Source organism: Bombus pascuorum, chromosome 11, assembly GCF_905332965.1.
Source record: "Bombus pascuorum chromosome 11, iyBomPasc1.1, whole genome shotgun sequence".
Lineage (NCBI taxonomy): Eukaryota > Metazoa > Arthropoda > Insecta > Hymenoptera > Apidae > Bombus > Bombus pascuorum.
The window spans coordinates 6,877,578-6,899,862 of record NC_083498.1 but is presented as its reverse complement, the minus strand read 5'-3'; the positions used below and the strand labels follow the sequence as shown (position 1 = coordinate 6,899,862).

The window sequence follows — 22,285 nt, the reverse complement described above, 5'->3', positions numbered from 1 at the left end:
GAAAGCAGTCAACTGTTAACTCGTATAAGGTTGAAAAAGTCAGACGCATGGGTAGCAGACAATCTTTTTTCTCGAGGGGAAGTTGGGGAAGGATAAGGACCCAAATATTTCAGAAGCAGGTATGTTACGGCCGAAAGAAAACGGGTCGGTTTTCCTACGTTTCTGTTCACACGATGCAACGGTATCATGAGTGCATCAGGAATTATTACCGGGAATTAAATTGAGAATAATTTCTACGTAAGCACATTCGCTAGTTACAGGCTTCTGTTCGAGGAAGAATACAATTTATGAATGATTGAACATTTGATGAATATATGAATATAAAGAAGAGTTTCCGGAGCCCTTCTACGCAATTAGGCCAATATTATTTGTAGATTGTTTGCTAAAAAAGATATATACTAAATACTAAAAATTCTATGAAACTTTCTTTCATGGTAAGAACAAGAATCATTGAAAATGAAACGTAGTTAAATTTACAAAACCCTGAGGCTCAAGTGAAACCGAAATAGCCATCATCCTTCAACTTTGGCTGCCAAACACAAGAATTCTCGCAGCGGAAAACAAGCCCGCACTTTTCATCGATTACTCTTTTTATGTGTATCAAGCAGAAAATAACCTGTCGTTTTTAACATCTGCAGACTGTTTGACGCGTAGGCTGGCTACTCGTGTATCAAGTATATGAAATGCAATAGAAATAATCAGTTGATGGAATTTATCCTCTCACTTATGCTAGTTTCTCGGATTCTACCGACTTCTCTTTACATTTACAACTCACCATTAAATTACATTTCATAAATACAACTTGTTCAATTTTTTCACAATGCAGAACATCAATAGCTTAGTTAAAACTTCATTAGCTTGCTTCATTTTTCTTCTTTTCAATTCTACTACTATTAAAATTTTTATAAAACCATTTTCCACACAACATAACTTCCATATGTTTCTATATTCATCAAACGACCAATTATAATCACAATTACATAGAAACAATTGTATAAATCAATTTTTGAAACAATGAAGAGGTTCTTTTCAGACTCACTGCTATTCAGATTTTTATAGAATCATTTCACCAAAGGCAAGTTCCATGTAATTCGTATATTCATTGAATGTCCATACACGTTCGAAACACGTCAGGGATGGGCGCAATGAACGCTTGCGAACGTATATTATGCACGAACATAGATACCACCGGAAGAATCAATTCAACGGCTTCTCTACGGCACATTTATTTATGCAGTAAAACAGAACAGGCCGTTTAAGTATCTTAATTGATCGCCGGAACCTGACATGCACATCGTGCACCTGTAGAAACGTAGTGCATACCGGAGCTTCGATCGAAAGGGCCGATTGAAAGAATGCGACGAGCGTTCATCGTACACCTGAATGAATGCTTATACGTACGCATGTGTGAACGATGTATTGAGCAAGCTCTTACATTCCAAACTTTTCCACTGCCAGATCCTGGAAGCTATCATTCTCTAGTATGCACCGATAAGTAATCTACCCAATATCTCTGTTATCTTCTGAAAAATAGATTCGAAACTGTGTAGTAGGTTCGGAATTGGAAAATTCGAAAGTTGGATGCTTGCAAATGAGACAATTTGTAATTTTGAAAATTCCGATACTCGAAAGCTTAAAAGTTGAAAAATTGGAAATTGGAAGGCTTAAAAATGGAAAGATTTCAAACTTTGAAAATTCGGAGATATGCACGCTTCAAAACTCGAAACTGGACATTTTGGAATTTCGAGAATCTGAACCCTCCAAAATTCGAAGTCGGAAATTTCGAAAATTGGAAATCCGACAATTTTAAAGACGTAAGAGATAAGATATGAACATTTTAAAATCTAAAGATTTTTATTTAATAATGTAACAAATGAAACTTATTTCGCAGCAAGTAACACAAGTTTCAGCAAGTTGTAAATCATACTTGAATTCAACTTGAATCGGTATTTGGTTTACGTACAACAGTAATCATATATATCTCGCAAAGGTATTCATACATGGAACTTATTCTGGTCACGTATTCGATCACTCACGTACACGATATCCTTTGTAAAACAGTAAATTTAACTTTTATGTCTGGTTACATTTCGATGTAATAAAGATCTTGAATCTCATTGTATTATTCTATGTCGATATCTTTAAATAATCAATACATTTTTCTAAATACAGTTTTAATATGATTTAAATGTTCCAAATACCGATATATGGAAATAATTCGTTAGAAGTTACGATAATGTCATTTTGCTAGAAACAGATACGAGTCAGACGTGACTCGTCTATTTGCGTAATCAATTAATTAATCAGTCAGCCCGAAGCAAGGTCAGGAGATGAATTGTTTAATAAAGCACATTTTTGTTCATATGCTGTTTCTCAACGTTATGATGGGAAACTGTTATGAAAGTTTCGCATTTTTATATGTGAAAGTGTTAATTTAAGATTGATAGGGTATTGTATAGAAATATTTATTCCTTTCTGGGCCAACGTTTCACTTTCTTTTAATTATTTGCTAAGTGAATACAGAAATAGTAATTTATATAAGATTGAAATAAATATGCAAGAAAAATTGAACGTTGGAAAATTGAAAATTTAAAGCCTCCAGAATTGAAAAGTTAGAAACTTAATGGCTTCAGAATTGAAAAAATAGAAATTTTTTTAATAGTTATAATTCAGAATATTTAGATTTAGATTAAGGTACATCGTTTAGCAAATCAGGCACTCTAGAAATCAGTGTTTCTTTACTTAAGTAGTCCATCACTTAAACTGTCTAGAAACGCGAATCTTTTAATTACTCCAGCCTGTTAATACGATCTTGTAAATCTTTTTAAGGGAATCTTGGTATTAACGAAATCTGAGAAAACTTTTGCTTCGAGGAACAGTGAGGAACTTACTGACACGATATTATTCATTGTATCCGCGGGAACATAACTGAAGATTGTATAATTCTCAGCAGTGAATGGAGAGACTTTGCAATTTAAGAGTAAGTTGGTCACCGAGTGATGGTTACACTCTCCACGTCAATTACGTCGTATTTATAATTAACTTGCGTGACAGCAAATCCAATTACTGTTATTAAATTATTTAATTTAAAACTTTATGTAAATCTTTTGTAACATTGAGCTACTAAACCAGACCTTAATATTGCATAAAGAAAGTCCGTATTTTTTAATATATTAGAGAGAAAGGGAATAATTAATTGTGATTCTTTAAATTATGATATAGATTTCTTTTTTATGCCTATTTAAGTAGAGCGTAATTAATTTAAGAAATATTAATATATTAGCGAAATAAATAATTGTAACTAATTTCCTATAATCGATTACTCGTAATTAATTTCTTTAATATCATAACTTGCAAAGATTATCAGTATACTTTATCTTTTATCATTATCAATATCCTTTGATAATAATTCTCATATCTGATACCTTTTCCACATTGTCTTTAAGCAACTCAAATTTCTTTATACCTTTACAATGCAATAAAATATGTTACAGTGTAGTTAACAACGACCTGGAAATATATATATATATATAATAAATCATATAATATAATAATTCATATAATAATAATAAAAAAATATATATATATATTTTATTATATGAAAAAGTAAGTCCTGATAGAAAAGGGATAAAGAGAATTTTAAACAATTACCAAAGGATAAATAATTTCTTTTAAATTGTAAAACATACTTTTCGCAACTTCGAATTCTAAATAAAATCCAAAGAAAGGGACCAACCAGCAGAAGATAATTGAATATCATTTACCAGGAACGTCGTCGCGTCCGCCGACGCGTCCCACGATCGAACGTACAAATAATCCCATTAAACTATGAAAACGAGCACGGCCTGTACAGAAACGGGACCTGTAACGAGTCTAACAGTACAGGCAAACTGCGGGCAGAACGCGTGAAAAAGAGGGTTCGACCCTTCTACCATAAAAGGGAGTTAATTCGTTTATAGGGCGGACAAAAAAAGCGAAAAGAAAGAGAAAAAGGAATAAAAAAGAAGCGAAAGAAGAGTTTCAGGGTCGTAACTGCTGGTATATACGTGTAAGTAGGAATTGTGAGTCACAGGATGTGTGGCGAGCTTCTGATAAAACGCGTCAGAGTTATCATTTGTCTACGCGGGATGTGCATCATCGAGCGTCATATAAACGCGATTGTTTCTTCTAGTGATCACAATTTTAAAACAAAAGAAGAAACCACAAATGGATGAAATGTCTAGTTCTGTCTTCATCGAAAACTTAATTGTTTCTGTGAAGTAGTTTGCATGTTGTCATCGTGGCTTGATGATTATGGAGTAAATTTGATATACAGAGTACGTTACGCAATTGGGCCGAGTCATATCTCGAAGACGATAGAAGATAGAAAAAAAAAAACTGTAGGAGAAAAAGTTGAATGGTATGATAATCATGCAACGATGGACCAAAAAGATGCGATTACACTCTTTCTTTTTAATGTAAGTTTTTGTTAACCATCCAATGTATTTTTTCTCGCAGTAGGTTTGGTGCAATTAAAATTCATTTTCTCGATTTTGAATATCTGTTAAGTACACGTGTACTAGCTTTAACAATTTAGACTTCAAACTTCTGTTTATGTTTGATTAAATCAAAATGTATTTTATAATTATTTTAGAACAAAAAGTAATCATGTTTCGTGTTTTTGCAAGAATTAGAAAATACGAATAATACACTACGAAGACTGTATAATAAATTTTCTCTAAATTTTCGTTTAGTTGTAATGCATTATAGAATAAATAATGTTACGGATCAAGCTACACTAAGATTTATTATGTTATTTAGTAAAACTGATTTTATTATATCTGTTGACTAAATATCAGTTGCATATCAAATGGGTAACTTGTACTTTACGTAAGATACAGAGAAAGTGGTGATTTGGAAATTACCAGCATTTAATTCTACTGCAAGGCTTTCTACTGCAAACAAATTAATCGTAAATAAATAAGTGACTAAAGAAATAAACACTTACATTGCTGGTTAAGAAGGAGTAAAATATCGATGATCTTTTATTTTAGATATATATATGTGTGTGTGTGTATGTGTGTGTAGATTGCAATTGAAATAAAAATATTTGTACAATGTTATCTTCTAATGAGTAAGAAATAGATGAAAATTACATCTAAAAGAAAAAGGAAAAGGATTGTATTATTATTGTAAGTACGTATGTGGAAAAATTAGATAAAATATGTAGCAATGAATAATTACGACGTCCAAAAATAAAAAGGTATTTCTTCGATCAATGAACTATGATTTTTAACCACAGGATCCTTAATCTAATCACGGTTGTCCGTGTCTGTGGGTGAGATATAACAAAAATATCGTAGCACTCCGGTTATAACTAAGGTCTACTACAAATAAAAATAAAGATTAGATAACTGCTACATTCATTCTTAATATTTCCCAACAGAATTATTTTTAATTCAATTTCCTCTATCGATTATTCCATAAACGCTTTTATGTATCACATTCATTGATAAAATTTATCGTATAAGATATAAAGTATAGATAAAAATTCCACAAAAGTTTAACATAAACTAATTTATATTTTCTATATGGTTGTCCAACGATACCAGTTGAGTTACTTTTTTAATTTACATAAACATCCACAATCTAACAATGGAAATAGTGACTAAAAAAAAATTGATAATGGTAATAATATATTATTACAACTGTGATAAATTATAATCTAATAAAAGATATAACAAAACTGAAAAAGAAGTTAACTATAATTAGTAATAGTAACCAGTGATATTTATATAATACTATATACAGTATTTTCTTTTTCCTTTTCTTTCTTTTTATTCGAATTACATAGAAGTAAACATTTGATAGAGTTTGGCAACTGAAAACGAGGAAGTCAGCTCTCGACGCTGCTCATTAAAGGACAGGAAATGCTTCATAAAAATCGAGCCGCACAACATTCTGGCTAGTCACGAATTTACGACACGTTAACAGACAGATTTGTAAAATGTTTTATCAACGCGTACATAGGCTCAGAAAAATATTAGAACACTTGTAGACTCCATTTACGAATACATTATAAGTGTTATATAATAAAATTTCAAAATGTTTCATATAACACATAACATACGAACATAAAAGTTCCCTATGGCAAGTTTCCTAATACTTAGACTGCGATTATTCGCGCAAATTCATACTTTTATAAAGAAATTTTTTAGAATTTATGATATTAATGAATATATTAGATTAATTATATTAGACTAGATTAATAAATATAGTACTAAGCATTTATAAAGCAATTAAGGGGAAAGGAAGAAATTTATGTAAAGGAATAGGATCTAAGCTATCATTTGTTTTACCTACCAAACATTATAATAGATGCTAAATATGCATAAAAACTCGCAATCTATTAATCAGAGAAGAAATTTTTCAACAATTCTTCTTCGCCAAAGACGTAAAAACGTTACACAAAGTGTCTTCAGAATTCCAATCTCATTTTCAAACCACAGAGTACCGTAATTTTCTAAAGAAGACCAGCGATAAGTCAAGAGATTGCCGCTTAAACTTCCACTTACTGACTATTTTATAATTTTACATTGCCGCGGGGGTCAGAAGTTCTGCATGACATAAGCGTGTCATAGTACTGCGACAGGCAACGTTTACGAACCTGCTACTTTTCGCGTGCACGTAATTCGTTCGCCGATTATCTAACAAAGGAACGACACTATCGAAATGGAGAAAAAATGATATACCTGCCCTGTCCAGTTGTATAGTCAGTGTGGGCTTTCACTTCTATCTACCTCCTCGTGGTCCGATTATGTAAGAAAAATCGTGCAGTTCACTTGGTGATTATCCGGTGTGCGAGTTTTGATTTCCATTTCAAATGGGCATGCACCTCGAATACTTTTTTAAATGATAGTGATATAGTAGTAAGGTTTTTAAAGGATGGTAAATTAATAAAACTCTTGTATTTTCTTTCCTCAATTGCTTATGAGAGTTTCAAATGTAGATTTTTATATTTATCGTAGCTATTAATCGTGTTTTGAAAGCGGAAAAGAATAGTGAAGATTATGAACTCTGCATTTTTCAATGGTGAACTTATTGTGAGATGCAGACTTTGGATGTAGATACTTCTGCTAATTGAATACACTCCAAAGGATTAGAATATTAGGATTCTGTAGAAATGCGTTTTAATTTTGCGTAATTCATTTTGCAGAATGCAAATTAAGATAAAGTAATGTAATCCAAATTGTAGATTGTCTACGAGCCAATAATACCCATTAGAAATTAATAAAAGTGAAAATAACCCGATTGCATTAGGATATATTTTTAAATAAATGTAATGCAATACATAGAAGATAGTAGGAGGAAAAACTGTTTTGAATGCCTGCTATAAATGTCTATTATTATATCAAAAATATTTCTGATAATATTATCACCAGAGAACAAAATGAATTTAATACCATCCATAAAAAAAATTCTAATTGATAAATTTATCTATATTCCCATCCTCATTAATAAATTAATGACAGACCATTAATCATGCAGATAATTATTATCGCTTTAACTTTTCCTTCTATCTCAATTAATTAATTTTCAGAAAAAAATTAATTAATGTATCCAATGGAAGCAAAATAAACACAAGAAAACATTTTTTTCTCAATTTGTATATTGGATTTGATAATAGCAAGAACAAGTTACTGGTGCAAGATTATTTTAATTATTCCTCCATTTTCCTACTCAATATCCGATACAATTTATTTTTTTCATACTGCTACAGCAAAAATCCTTGACCACCGAGTGCTGCGACTGTGTGAGTTTTATGGAGCATATCAATTGCGGCAAGAGCCAGCCGCAGTTCTGTATCGATTCATTCACTATATCTTTGCAGTTCACGCGACTACTAACTCACGAGAAATGCTGCATCTTGCCAAAGAAAACGATTTTATCCTTGTTTATGCGAATTCTTGCAGCGAAGAAAACGATCGAATGTTCTTCATTTAGAAAGCGTTAATTGGAAAAAAATTGTTTACTAAAGATCTTATCACAAACATAATTTGCTCAAAAAGTTATGAAATAACATAAGTTGTTAAAGCTTTTTTCATTAAACGATATTTCTTATCTCGTTAAAAGATGTCGTAAACATTTTGAATATTTCTTACAAGAATAAGAAAAATTTGCCGTGAAAAGTATGAAATAATTTTTAACTTACCAAAAGTTTTTCGTGAATAATTTTTTCCATTTTATTAACAAACATTATAAATATATTTTGTGCTATTATATTGTAAATAGAGTTTAACGACAGATTATTTAAAGGATGAGTTTATTGGAATTGGAGAGAGGTTGAGAATTTATTTTTTAGGAATGAAGAATAAAGAATGTCATAAAGGATTTTTATTAAGTGTTATGCTTGAAGAACACAGAAGAACCTTGTATTGCACGAACTTTGAAATGTTTTCGCTAGAACTATACCGTGTATATGGAACGCAAAATGTTCGCTACACGACCCAGATATTCGCTTTGCGCATAGGACGAACATATGTTTAATAATACCCATTGATTAACCCTGGATAAAAAGTGTTTGTGATTAGTAGTAGCGTGTTATATCTGCATAAACTTTGACGTTGAAAACGATTTAGAATAAAAAACCTACGGCTCTTGAAAGATATAAAAATCGAAATTTAAAACTCAGAACCTAAATTTTAAGCCTAGAAACGTGAAATCTAAAATTTAAAAACTAGGACATAACAAATAATTATAGGTTTTAAGTCCTAAAATCTAAAACGAAGGACCTGAAAGCTGATATGTGAAAAGCAAAATGTAGAACAGAGAATCTAGAACATAGAACTTTTAAAAGCTATGTCTTATTTAGAATTTAAAACTTGGGAACTACAATTTACAGATGTAGACCTAATAAAGAAATCTAGTTGCTTGCTTCGTAAGACAGAGGAAATGAATCTTAAAAAGTGGAATTTACGATTTAAAAATTGTAAATTTTGAAACCTAAAGGTAAAATTAAAGATTTGGAACCTAATATTCAGGATATAGGGTCGAAACAGTGAAATATGGAACCGAAAAGGTAGAATCTAGAACCAAGTCTTTAAAATCTAAGGGCTAGAATAAAAAATTTAAAAACTGAGATCTAGAACTCTCACTCTAAAAGGACTTAGATCCTAAAAATGAAAATTTAAGAAGCTTAGGGCTCTAAATTTAATTTACACATTACTATAATAAGAACAAACAGCTTAATAATTTTTACTACAGAAACGAAGTAAATCGTGATAGTAAAAGATTCAAAGAAGAATATTTACGCACTTGCTAAACCACAAACCCAAGTTACTAATTACACTCCAATCATGACGAAAGCCACCAAAGCCTATAGCTATATTATATCTATGTATTAATTTCCACTAACCACGATACACGCAATTATCTATTACAATACATTCCATTAAGTTTTATGAATCCGTGACTTATATAACTTCTACCACGTAATCTTGACCATATTCTCGTAACTTCGATCTTTATAAATCATCATAAAACTTCATAAATCTTCGAAACAAACATTCATCATATACAAATCTACTTAAGATTCTAATCTTAAATCTCAAATACCAACAATCTTCTGTACTTTCATCTGCGAAATTCTTATTAAAAGACCAATGAAATTCCACAGTAAGTTTGAACAACAGGAACGCTGATTTTGCAATAAAATACGGAAGTAGACGAAAGCACAAAAGGAACAATCACAAAAAGAATCGAACTGGGACTTTGATATTCCATCAAATTCGTCGCGTCCATCTGTCCTCGGACTTTTTATTCTTTCTCATGCATTCTTTCATCGATAAACGTGGAGAGTCACCTTTGATTTTGCGATTATCCTCGAACAATGACCACAACGATGTGTCTGAACAGAAACTCATTGTTCGAGGAACCGTACTAGAAGGAGGCTCGAACATGAAAAACGAATAATTGAACGGGACAAAGAGGCGGAATTGTTTATGACTCAAGGAGGATTAATATGCAAAAAGGACGAGGAAGAGAAAGATATAGTTCTGATAAATTGATGTGTATGTTTCTGTCAGATTGGATTAATAGATTTATTGTTGGAATACTATTTTATGAAGAAAATAGTATTCTTTTTCTTCGGTATGAAATATATTAATGAAATGATTTTATTTTCCACGATCTCTTTTTCCCTTTTTAAATTTGATTCATTCAAGGAGTAATCCTAAAGTTCCAAAATTAAGCCAGGATTTATTATATTACTAATTAATTTTGTAAATAACGTTCTAAACTGCATAAAAATATAGAACAAGTATCATCCTTACAAATTATAAACGAAGCAGAAAAAAATAGTATTGATTTCATTATAAATATCTATAACTAAAAATACTTATATAAATGTATTTAATAAATTAATTAATAGCACAATAAATTCCGTCATGGTTTTAAAAGTGTAAAAATATTTTTTTAATAAATAATAATTAATAAAAGATGTATTCAAAAAAGCAATGATGATAAGACTTTAAATCAGATAAATTACAGACGAACATGCTTTACACAAAAAGAAGGGTGTGAGAGAATATCTTGTGTGATATGATAACAAATATTTTTACATACCTTTGCGTCTTAATTAATGAATTTCATTGATTGAAGTAACTTTTTTTTACCAGAAGGCCTTATGACCTTCTTTGGCCTTCAATAACCTTCATTACCGTTCATCAAACCCGTCTCAACTACCATTGCTACAATAAGAGACGCAAAACTTACAATCTAATTAAAATAAAATAAAATGGAAGTAACTTTGAAATTTCTATTAATTATTTCTATTAATTTAACTCAGAACAAGAAATAATTTTTATCGTATTATATTTCGATATTGTTTTTACCAAACAATAAAAGTTATTTACTTCGCAAATCATATATTCAATTTTAAGATTTTTGTAGAATAATATTCATTTCGCTTTCTTTCTTTCGTTTTCTTAAGATAAAAAAGATCGAGTCATTGTATTAAATACTAACGATATTCATAATTAATCGATTTTTGTAGGATAATTATTTTTAAGTTTTAAAATTATGATAGGGATCGTTTTCTAAACAAAGAGATCGGTCGATAAACAAATTATTCGAAATAATCCTGATTTCGTTTGAAATATTTAAAAATAAAATTTTTCTCTATACTCGAGCTTTATGTCTTCTATTTCATTTATTTTACATTGTGATCTCATTTGCTAAATTATCGGAACGTGATACTACACGATCCACGCTGAATCAGTTAAACCCAGTTAGTATCTTCAGAATATAAAATTTCCTGTTACTTTGAATTTCAAGCGCAGTCAAGAAAATCTAGTATGCGTTTATCAAATACGCCATATCGTATCTGGTACTGGAATAAATTTTACAACTAACAGAAAGCGAGTCACAAGTAAAAGAATTAACGATCCGACAAATTAAATTATCCACTAGATGAAATTAATTGATTCTCCGTTTAATCATCGATCGCTCATCTTAAATTGCATTTAGAATTTTCTAATTTCAATCAAATAGAAACATATTGAAAATTCGTTTGACCTAAAACAAATTGAAAGTATGTAATATGTACTAAACAAAAATTGATTCTTAATGCTCTAAAACAAAACAAATCTAATATAACTTATCTTTTACATCTCTATCTACTTTCAGCTACGATCTAACCTAACCGTATAACCTAACCGTGGAAAACATATATATATATATATGCATATCTCTCAATACGTTCGATGGCGTCCTTCCATTCACGCAAGACTTAACAAGTTTCACAAAATTCCTCTGCGATCATTAGTGCAACAAGTTGCAAAGAAATCGGTGCAAGCCAGTAGAATCAAATTACACATTTAGAACGCTGATGCTGATTACAAATATTCGACGAAGGCTATACATATGCTGAAAATGTTGATTCCAATTAATTGCATAACTTTTCAACGTTGTTTCGTTCTTTATTCTATTTTTTTCGTCCAATCATTCTCCATATAATTGTATTTTCTCTAACATAAAAAATATCTTAATTTTCAGGAAACTATGACAAAATTTCTATTGAAATTTTCAATTTCATGTTAAAGATTTTCCTAAAACATTAAAAGTCTCTTTATTTGTCAAAGCAAAGGTGGAGTTAGGACAAAAATTCGGAGAATACGTTAGGGTTAAAAAAATGTCATTGATGGCCCAAAATGTGTTGGCGCAACAAAATGTTATTTGAATCAATAAGATTTATATTAATAATGACATATAAATAATTTTCATAAAAATTATATCTTTTAATGAAATAATATTATAGCTTTGAAACACTATACTATGTATGTACTCTATTTCTGTCACAGGAAATTTTCCAATTATAAATTAGCTAATTTAATTTATTAAGATGCTTTTGTGCGCTCCTTATGAACCCTATATGTTCTATACCTATATTACTATAATCACCATACTATATTATACTATTGCAAATTTGGAAACACACTATTCAAACTTTCTGAACTTCTGTACACACAGAAATTTTCAATTATAAATTGGTCAACTTTTTAAGCGTAAGTGCTTCTGTTCAACTTTCCTAAACTATACTAAACAGTGAAACACACGTGTCGATAATTTTGGAGCAACCTATACAAGAGTATGTTATGTAGCGACCGGTCCTTATTGTACGCACGTAAGCAACCACCAATACGAAAGCTGCTTTCATTGCACGATGTTCTCAGCTAAAGCCATACGGACAAAATGTTTCTTCTCTCTTCACGTTTCCTGTCATCAAGGCTTGCACCATTTTCCGGAAATGAAGTCTTTCCCTTTTCTTTGATACTACAGTAATACGTATACTACCCCAATTAATTTCTGGGCCTATCAATTTAGAAGACAGTAACAGTAATACATGTTATTGTTATGTTATGGTCCTCTCCATTTAAAAATATAATGGCCTATTTAAAATGCTAAAGTGGAATATGCTGTGTGTATATATATAATATATACATACATTTATTACATTTATATACATATATTTGACTACATGCAAGTTAATAAAAGTAAAATTATATTGAATGTATATGTATATGTTAAATATATAATTTATGAATAGCATACAGAAAAACAATTAGTACACTAAATTGTATCTTATTAAAGTAAATGTTACATATAGTTAAATAAATTGTTCAACTATTAACTAAGATCCTTTGTAATCTTAATTCCAAGAATTTGCGTACAATTCATGTGCCGAATATGGTCATATACTAAACCATATTCTGTATATCAAGAACATTCTCATATATGTATGTCTTATATAACTAATACTATACTTTGCTAATAACGAAACAAAATGCTCCTGTTGCAATGTATTTTAACTCTACCAAATATAGTACTTCAGCATAAATAAACTAATGATCTATATTTGGAAATTAAAAGCTAGAAAAGACGCTATGAGAAATGTCATGCCATCTGGTAATAAATGTACCAAGCACTATTAATGATATAATCTTTTCCTATACCTTTATTATATTTTGTGATTTAACAATGTCATAGGATAATTATTTACTTCACATGAGAAAATATTTACAATGTATTTTTTACAATGTATTTCCAATTACACATTTTCAAGAGTAATCCCTTACCTTTGACTAATTGAAAATATACAGCAAAATTCTGCTGTGCAGGTTTTAAGATAAAAAACCCCAGAGTTAAAGATGATTTAACGTGAACGCATGTTTACCAGAATACGATGCCAAAAGTATGTGCAATATTCTAAATTCGAAATTTCGAAATATATTTGATTATAATCGCTCAATTACGATCGATTGATGTGAATGTTTTTGGATCTTTACTTCTTTTTATTATAGTGTCATTCTGCTAATGAATATGTTTAACTAATCAATGTATCAATGACGTGTATCAATGAAACGTTCGATACAAGTCGTTATCGACAGATTGAATCATAATTCAAATACATATTAAAAACATATAGCATCGAAGTTGCCATTAACACTTTCATGGGAATTATTTTTCCCACCAATGAACATTACGCTTATGAAATGTGAAGATATATTCCTGTTTCTGGAGCGTGTTATTATATACATACATATACATATATAATCGTGGAGAACAAAACAATTAAATTTTATTATATGTTAACAGCACCTACTATCCTTAATTTTAATATTTATTGTAATACATAACACAAACGAAAATTAATTCATTTTACTAAAATAAACTTTTCTCGTTTCATCTTAACATAAGGAGGTCAAATATAAAATGGAGCGTAAAAAGACAGTAGAAACATATAGCTTTTTCTATCTTCCCGCAAATATTTAAAAATTTCAGAACTACATCCGTGAAAAAGTTAAATATAGACCACAAAATACTAATTCTAAGATGACCGTCAATTTATCAAAAGTTATACATTTCAGCGCCTCATCTGCTTCACACTTTATTTCATGTTTGACCTGCTTATGTTGAGATGAAGCAACGAAAGAGAATAAGTAAAACCTGTTGATCCAATATTCCAAATTTAGCCGAATTTGACAACAGAGAAATTTTGTCAAATATCTCAACAAACATTATTGTTTGTTTATCTTAAATATTATCGGAGAAGAGAATAACAGAGAATAACTATTTTTTTAACGAATAGTACATACATTAGAAAAATATATGTTCCATTTAACAATAAAATCAGATTATGAGTTCATTTCGACAAATACAGTTACATCACGATACAAGATTTACTTCGTTATTAATAACTGTATTAATCGTTCGATATAGAGCTCACATTATTTCCATGCAATATATTAACAATCTTTATGACGGTGACTAAATGATTGAAAACTATGATTAAATGAAGTAATATCATCTACTGTAAAAAATTAAATTATGATCAATGCGAAGAACAGTTTTCATGAAAACGTTGTATATACGGTACTATCACGATAAACATTTTAAAGGGATGCTGTGCGTTATTATAATCGGAAAGATAAGCTGTAATAAGATAAATGTTTTTAATTCGCGTTTTTACTTACTCTGATATGGTTTTTTTGTAGCTTGATAGTATGTAGCCATGAACACAAAAAATGCAATAGAAAAAAACGTAATAACTAGCACAGCGACTAACACGCGACGTATATACCTCACTCTTCAGCTTTCGACTAAACTACGTTAGAATGTATGCCGCTGCTACTTGCCAATTGTGCCTTGTGCTGCATACTTGTGCATCGACCAAACTACATACACCTATGCGTTCACATAGTGGTACACTTATACTGGCGACCTCTACAGCAATAATAAGCTCGTAACGATAAAAATGATTAATCGATAAAACAGAAATTCCAAAATTTCATTTATCTAAGTGAAATTTGTAAAAAAATTTCTTGTTAAAATACAATTTTAGTTATTTTATAAAACAGATATATCCTTACTCTTTGATATTTTATAAATAATGTGTATTTTTTTATATGAAAATATAGAATTTAATATTCATAATATTCATAATGTTGTTTCGCATATTTTAAGCAACGAATAATCAAAAACTTTTTCTGTTTTATTTATATGTACAGTTTATAATTACGACTATATATAATTTATTTATATATTTTAAAATATTTATCTTATATTTCGAAAATAAAATTTGTACATAGAATATAATTGACGTGTATGAATACATGTTAAACATCACATCTGTTAAATACCACGTACAAAGTCAATTTAAATTCATTAGCGCCAGAAATTCACGCAGTTATTGTATTATGTCGTTTTTCATAACATTAAACGTGGATCTTTGAAATTTACTATTATTCGTAATATCTAAGATTAAAAATCAAATAACGTTACCCACACACAGTGATTACAAATGATTTGTAAATGTGTTTGTTATTCCATATAAATTGACATAGTCAGATTAACGTTCATTTTACATCGTTGCATAGACAACTGATCATCCGATATTTAAACGTTCCGAAGATGAATACGAGATTCAGTGGATTAAAACTAGGACCTCCGATAGAAGTTTTTGCACTTCATAAAGCATTCATAGAAGATGCTTACGAAAAAAAAGTGAATTTATCTATAGGAGGTATGTTGCATATATTTCATTTCATATTTGGTATCGTAGAGAGCAAACGTAAATATAGCACAAATTTTCTTTAATAATTTAAAAAACAAACAATTGAAATATCTATGAAATGTCAACCTTTGAGATAAAATTTTTTTGTATTTCTTTCATATTGTAATGAATCTGCTTTTGGATGACCTCCAGAATATCTGATGATTACATAACGTATCTCACAAATATGAATGTATAGCTGTAATAAAGTTTAATCGTTATTTAAGCAATGAACAATGATACGAGATTATTAAATAACTCGAAATAATTCTCGAAAATTATAATAAATTTATATTTACAGCTTATCGTACATCTGAAGGAAAACCTTGGGTATTACCAGTTGTTCGAAAAGTGGAAAAATCATTAGCTGCAGATGAATTGCAAAACCATGAATATCTTCCAGTCTTGGGATTGGATGCTTTTAGCCAAGCAGCAACAAGAATGTTGTTGGGTGCGGATTCTCCTATTATTGCACAAGGTCGTGCTTTTGGCATTCAAACATTATCTGGTACTGGAGGATTACGTATTATAGCTGAATTTTTAAGTCATGTTCTACACTATGATACCTTTTATTATAGTAAACCAACTTGGGGTAAGTGTCAACAGATTTTTCAAACAGTAAAATAAACATTTACTCTATTTTACATATATTATATATATAGAGAATCATAAACTCGTGTTCGTAAATGGAGGGTTTAAAAAAGCATGTGAATATACTTATTGGAATTCAGAAACTCGTAGTGTTGATATAGAAGGAATGCTTAAAGATCTTAGAGATGCTCCAGAAAATGCTGTAATTATTCTCCATACATGTGCACATAATCCTACTGGATGTGATCCAACTCCTGAGCAATGGGCCAAGATAGGAGATGTAATAGAAGAGAAAAAACTTTTCCCAATTTTTGATACTGCTTATCAGGTATTATAAATAATGTATATTATTCTCTATTTTTAGAATAGAATAATTTCAAAAGTAATATAAAAGAAATAATTTAAAAAAGATTTTATTGTAGGGTTTTGCAACTGGTGATTTAGATAAAGATGCATATGCAGTAAGATTATTTGCAGAACGTGGAATAGAATTCATGTGTTCACAAAGCTTTGCCAAAAATTTTGGCTTGTACAATGAAAGAGTTGGAAATATGGTAGTTGTTATGTCTAATACAAAAGAATTAGCCCAAGTTAAGTCTCAGTTAACTTTGATTGTTCGAGGAATGTATAGTAATCCACCTAATCATGGAGCAAGAATAGTTGCAACTGTGTTGCAGAATCCAGACCTCTATAAACAATGGTATGGTGTAAAGGATAAAATTAATTTAGTTTGTTTTACAATACATGTTTAAAATTCCTAAGTTGAAATATCAAAATATTTCAGGAAGGATCATATTCTCACAATGTCCAAAAGAATAAAGGAAATGCGAATGAGTTTGTATCAAAGATTGGTTCAGAAAGGTACTCCAGGTAATTGGGAACATATTACTCAACAAATTGGGATGTTTTCTTATACAGGTCTTACAGGTAAGTACTTAATGAAACCATTTTGTTACATTTATTCTATATCTCATCATTATCTTATTAATGACTCTTACTAATCATCATTTCAGAGAGACAAGTTGAGTGTTTAATTAATAATTACCATATCTATATGTTGCGAAGCGGTAGAATAAATATATGTGGACTCAATGAATCTAACTTAGATTATGTCGCAAGTGCGATTCATGAGACTGTTCTACTGTATCCACAAAATAAGGAAAGTTGTTCATGCAAGTAGAAGGTTGGATGATCAGACGTTGTATCATAATAAGTATAAATTGTTATTGGAGTATTGAGAAAATCGTTAAAATATGGCAATATTTTATATGCATTGACGTTATATTAGAATTATAAAAATGTACTATATCAGTAGTTTTTGTTCCTGTTTTATTATAATTTTAATACGATTTATTACAACGATTATTTAGTCAAATATTTCTCTGTTCTAAAAAATTTTACTGTTTATACATTTATAAAATTAAATTTTATTTCATACAAAAATTTTGTTAGAAATCGCCTTGTCTATGAAAGTACAAAGTATCAACAAAGTATTATGAATTGCCAAATTTTAATACATGTGTTAGCGCAATCGCTTATTATTAAAATAATTTTTATTGAGCTTAATAGTTTGTAGGGAAATAAGAAATATTTACAATAGAAGTTCATTTTGATATAAATGATTTTTTAATGCATTTTACAATCTTAATATAATTAAGTAGCTCATTAATAAGCTCTGCTTTCAAATAATGTTATTCTTTAACTAATATGAACAAGAGTTTTTTAAAACCCTTGTTAAAGAGATGGTTACAAATCATATACACTACATAGAAAACTAAAGTTTGAAATTAACATATGTAACAATAATCTTGTAAATAATTTCAGAACTATATATACATATACACATCATATCACTGATATTGTTAGTAAATGAGACCAAATTTTTAAAACTACTTTACATTCTAAGTAATTATCTTTATTATAGATAAAAATGGAAATATTTTTTATGTATTTCCAAAGATATTTTTTAAACACAATTTTTCTATCAACGAGTATGCATTATAAGATATTATCTTTATATAGTATCTTATATTCAATACATACCATATCTTTAACAATAAATTAATATATATAAATACAATTTATTAACGAAAATATTGATGACTGATAAAAACTTAAAATCTAAAGATAACAATAGGGCTCCTATTATTTTAATAATAAGCGGTTTATTTACAGAAATTAATATCCGAAATTATTAAAACTCAATGCAATCTATTATTACAGTTAGTTCCTGTTTACTATCTTGTTCTATTATGGTTTTCCATGCTCTATAAAAGGAAATTGAAACACTATATTTTTTGTATGTAGAATTGAAATCAGTTGTATTCTTATAGTTAATATCTATAAGAAATGAATATAAGAAACAAAGAAATGCTGTAGAAAAGTATATAACTTCTGTTTAATATAGATGTTATAACCTCTTGTGCTATATAAGAAGTAGAATGTATTTTTTGTATACTAAATGCTTCCAGTAGTCTAAAACTTATACAACTTGAAAAATAGAGGTTTCAACAGAAATTGATAATGCATATAATTAGTGTATCATAATAATGTTCTGTATTTCACTTCCAAGTATTAATTTTAAAAAATTTTGATTTTTAAAATTCAGTGCATGTAATGAATTTTTTAAAATTTTTATATATTATATATAACACATTTAATATTTATAAATTGAATAAAAAAAAATTATATACATTTGTAATATTTACATATAAATCAATATATACATATATATGCACATAAACATATATACATATATTTTTAGTACACATTGTTATGTAATTTAAGCTTCGAACTCACCTCGTTCAAGAATCTGGACCAAATTCAGAACCCTTAAATTTTCGTACAAATTATAATGGGGTATGGTAGAATGAACATAATTAATTTTAGAATTTTGTTCCATAGCATCTATTCTTTCTAGCGTATTTTGAAATATGTATATCTAGATGATATTTTTCTGTATTGGTTGTAGCATCATAATTGCATGTATAAAAATTGTTCATTGTAGCATACCTAACTGTATTTCAAATTTTGAACTATCTTATATATACTGCCAAAATAACTTGAATATGCAATGAGAAAGTTAATTTTCTATGTATTTGTATAAAATAAATGTAATACAGAAAACAACTCATATTTTATAAAACAATATATAATTTTGTTGAACTTATAAATACTACCAAATAATATTACACTAATGTAAATTTATATGAGTTTTAAATTTTAAATATAATAAGAATTGAAAAATATGAATGTTTCAGCAGACTACGTTTAACAGGGAATGTTAAATTGTTAAGTACATTTGTTTACATATCACTGAAATGTACACAGAAAAGGAGTAATAACTAATTAGCAATTAGTATTGAAATAAAATATATATAAATAATAATTGTGTATTTTATGTGATATAAATTCTTAAACATATAATTGTTATTAATTCATATAAAATGTAGCAAATTACATTGTCCACTTTGATGCTTTTTTTTTTAAATCAATTGACCCATCAGATGTAACTGCAGGATAATATTTTGTATTATCAGAATTATGTCGCATATAGGCCATATATCCTATACAACTGAACATTGCAATAGCTCCAAAAATCATTATCACTTTATTCTGGAAAATAAATTTAATTATTCTAGTTTTATTACAATATATATTTATATTCAGTTAGACATATTGGTTTTTATAACTGCATTAATATTTTTAATTTTTGGAGTAATCTTACCGGTCTAATGTATAATTCGTAATTAATTGCACGAAATAACATTGTACTCTTTAAGGAGCGTAAGCCGTCTCCAGGCTCTGCTTTATGAGTTTTCTTATCCATTATTAATTATTATGTCATAAAATTTAACAAATATCAGTTTTAATTCTTAATTACTACATCTAACCTTCTTAATCTTTGAATAAAAGGGGAATATACGATAAATGTTTTAATTTATGATAATTATATCTTTCTTCTTAAAAATATTTAAAGAGTGATCTCTACCTACTTAAATTAATATAAGATGATATATTTGATCATTTTCAATATTATGTAAATAAATGACGATCTGGTCTTCATTTATATGAACTTCTAACCTATCTATAAAAACAAAACGTACTCGTGATGCCCTACACATGGTAGTTATAACAATTGCTTGATCGCAATAATCATGGTACGAAAATTAAAATATCACGAACAGAAGTTGCTGAAAAAGCTTGATTTTATATCATGGGAAGCAGATAATAATCTACACGAAGTGAAAATTTTGAAAAGTTATCGAATACAAAAAAGGGAAGATTATACGAAGTAAGTCCATTATTTCATTACTAACTAAATAACGATTGTACTATATTCTTACGTTAAATAAATAATAAATTTTTAATTATTCCAGATATAATAAGCTATCACGGGAAATTCGTGAATTAGGGGAAAAAATTAAAAAAATTGATGCAGATCATCCATTTCGAATAGAGCAGAGTGCATTATTGCTGGAAAAGTTATATATAATGGGACTTATAAATACAAAATGGGATTTGTCGCTAACACAAAAAGTAAATGCAAGTTCGTTTTGCAAAAGACGATTGCCAGTTATTATGGTACGAAATAAAATGAGTCAAAATTTAAAGATTGCAACACAATTAATAGAACAAGGTCATGTTAGAGTTGGCGTAGAAGTTGTAAAAGATCCAGCATTTCTGGTAACAAGGTATTAAATATAAATATTTTTTAATAATATAAATAAACAAAATAAAGCAATCAGCCCATAATTGACATACGTGACAATAATTCTTGTAAATGTTATTTTCTAGGAATTTGGAAGATTTTGTTACTTGGGTAGATACGTCTGCTATTAAGAAACATATATTGGAATACAATAATGCTGTAAGTAATAAATCCATATTCTATAGTATTTTGTATTTACTTAGATTTAACGTATTCATTTACTTTATGTATTGTTCTGTTACAGAGAGATGACTTTGATATGGCATGAATCTAGTAAAGATATTAAAATCAAAATTTCTTAATTCTAATAACTACTATTAAAATTCTCAAATTCTCAAAAAATAATTATATGTTCAATAAATCATTTAATTAATGTCTATAGAACTTAATTATCCTTAAGAATAGCTTTCTGACATTTTTGAGGTTGTTTCATATGAATTTCTTGAAATATAACTTCACGCATTGTATCCATGTAATTACTAAAAAGAAACAATAAATTAAAAGCTTTGAAAATATTTGTATATCACTAATTACTTACCAAAGATATAATATTGATTTCATAGCTTTTAGTATCTTTTTACGATAACTTAGAATATCTTCTACAATATAATCATCATTATTAGATATATTTATTGATGAATTTTTCTTTGTAAGTTTTAATATTTTTGTTTTTGGCATTTCGCAATTAAATATATCATCCAAATTATTTTTCGTCAATATGAAAGATTTATTTTTATCATCAGATAAGGTAATATAATTCTCTTTTCTTTTAGAATCCTAATTAATGCACGTTGCGTTATTAGAAATTATGTTATGGTTTAAATTATTTTTGAATTTTAAACATTTAATAGAAATAACTATAATAAATATTTATATTTACTTGACGTAATAAT

The 22,285-nt window shown here is 28.6% G+C and overlaps 4 protein-coding genes across 7 annotated transcripts in view; 2 read left to right on the top strand and 2 right to left on the bottom strand.

Moving 5' to 3' along the window:
- LOC132911999 (protein draper) overlaps positions 1-15,182 on the bottom strand; it is a 29,117-nt gene extending 13,935 nt beyond the window's left edge. For 2 of the 3 annotated variants that reach the window (XM_060969071.1, XM_060969072.1), the window contains exon 1: positions 15,012-15,181. The gene's annotated coding sequence lies outside the window, so the exon portion shown is untranslated. Of the gene's footprint in view, positions 1-15,011 lie in introns of all 3 variants that reach the window. The other variant, XM_060969069.1, reaches the window with a different exon arrangement.
- Positions 15,183-15,674: 492 nt separating this feature from the next.
- Positions 15,675-20,149, top strand: LOC132911764 (aspartate aminotransferase, cytoplasmic). The gene is made up of 6 exons (XM_060968681.1): positions 15,675-16,060; positions 16,392-16,682; positions 16,753-17,009; positions 17,104-17,381; positions 17,466-17,608; positions 17,695-20,149. Exons 1-6 carry the CDS (start codon positions 15,949-15,951, stop codon positions 17,859-17,861), a joined length of 1,248 nt encoding a protein of 415 aa, XP_060824664.1. The 5' UTR covers positions 15,675-15,948; the 3' UTR covers positions 17,862-20,149.
- LOC132911780 (small integral membrane protein 8) lies at positions 19,965-20,766 on the bottom strand. 2 transcript variants are annotated; one of them, XM_060968706.1, is made up of 3 exons: positions 20,677-20,766; positions 20,409-20,574; positions 19,965-20,296 (listed from the first exon to the last, which is right to left on the bottom strand). In XM_060968706.1, exons 2-3 carry the CDS (start codon positions 20,508-20,510, stop codon positions 20,138-20,140), a joined length of 261 nt encoding a protein of 86 aa, XP_060824689.1. In that variant the 5' UTR covers positions 20,511-20,574; positions 20,677-20,766; the 3' UTR covers positions 19,965-20,137. The 2 variants fall into 2 exon arrangements, with proteins under 2 accessions (XP_060824689.1, XP_060824688.1); XM_060968705.1 differs by having other exon boundaries at positions 20,409-20,760.
- A 49-nt stretch (positions 20,767-20,815) lies between these two features.
- LOC132911774 (U3 small nucleolar ribonucleoprotein protein IMP3) lies at positions 20,816-21,907 on the top strand. The gene is made up of 4 exons (XM_060968694.1): positions 20,816-20,975; positions 21,061-21,375; positions 21,479-21,551; positions 21,637-21,907. Exons 1-4 carry the CDS (start codon positions 20,839-20,841, stop codon positions 21,658-21,660), a joined length of 549 nt encoding a protein of 182 aa, XP_060824677.1. The 5' UTR covers positions 20,816-20,838; the 3' UTR covers positions 21,661-21,907.
- The last annotated feature ends 378 nt before the right edge of the window (positions 21,908-22,285 follow it).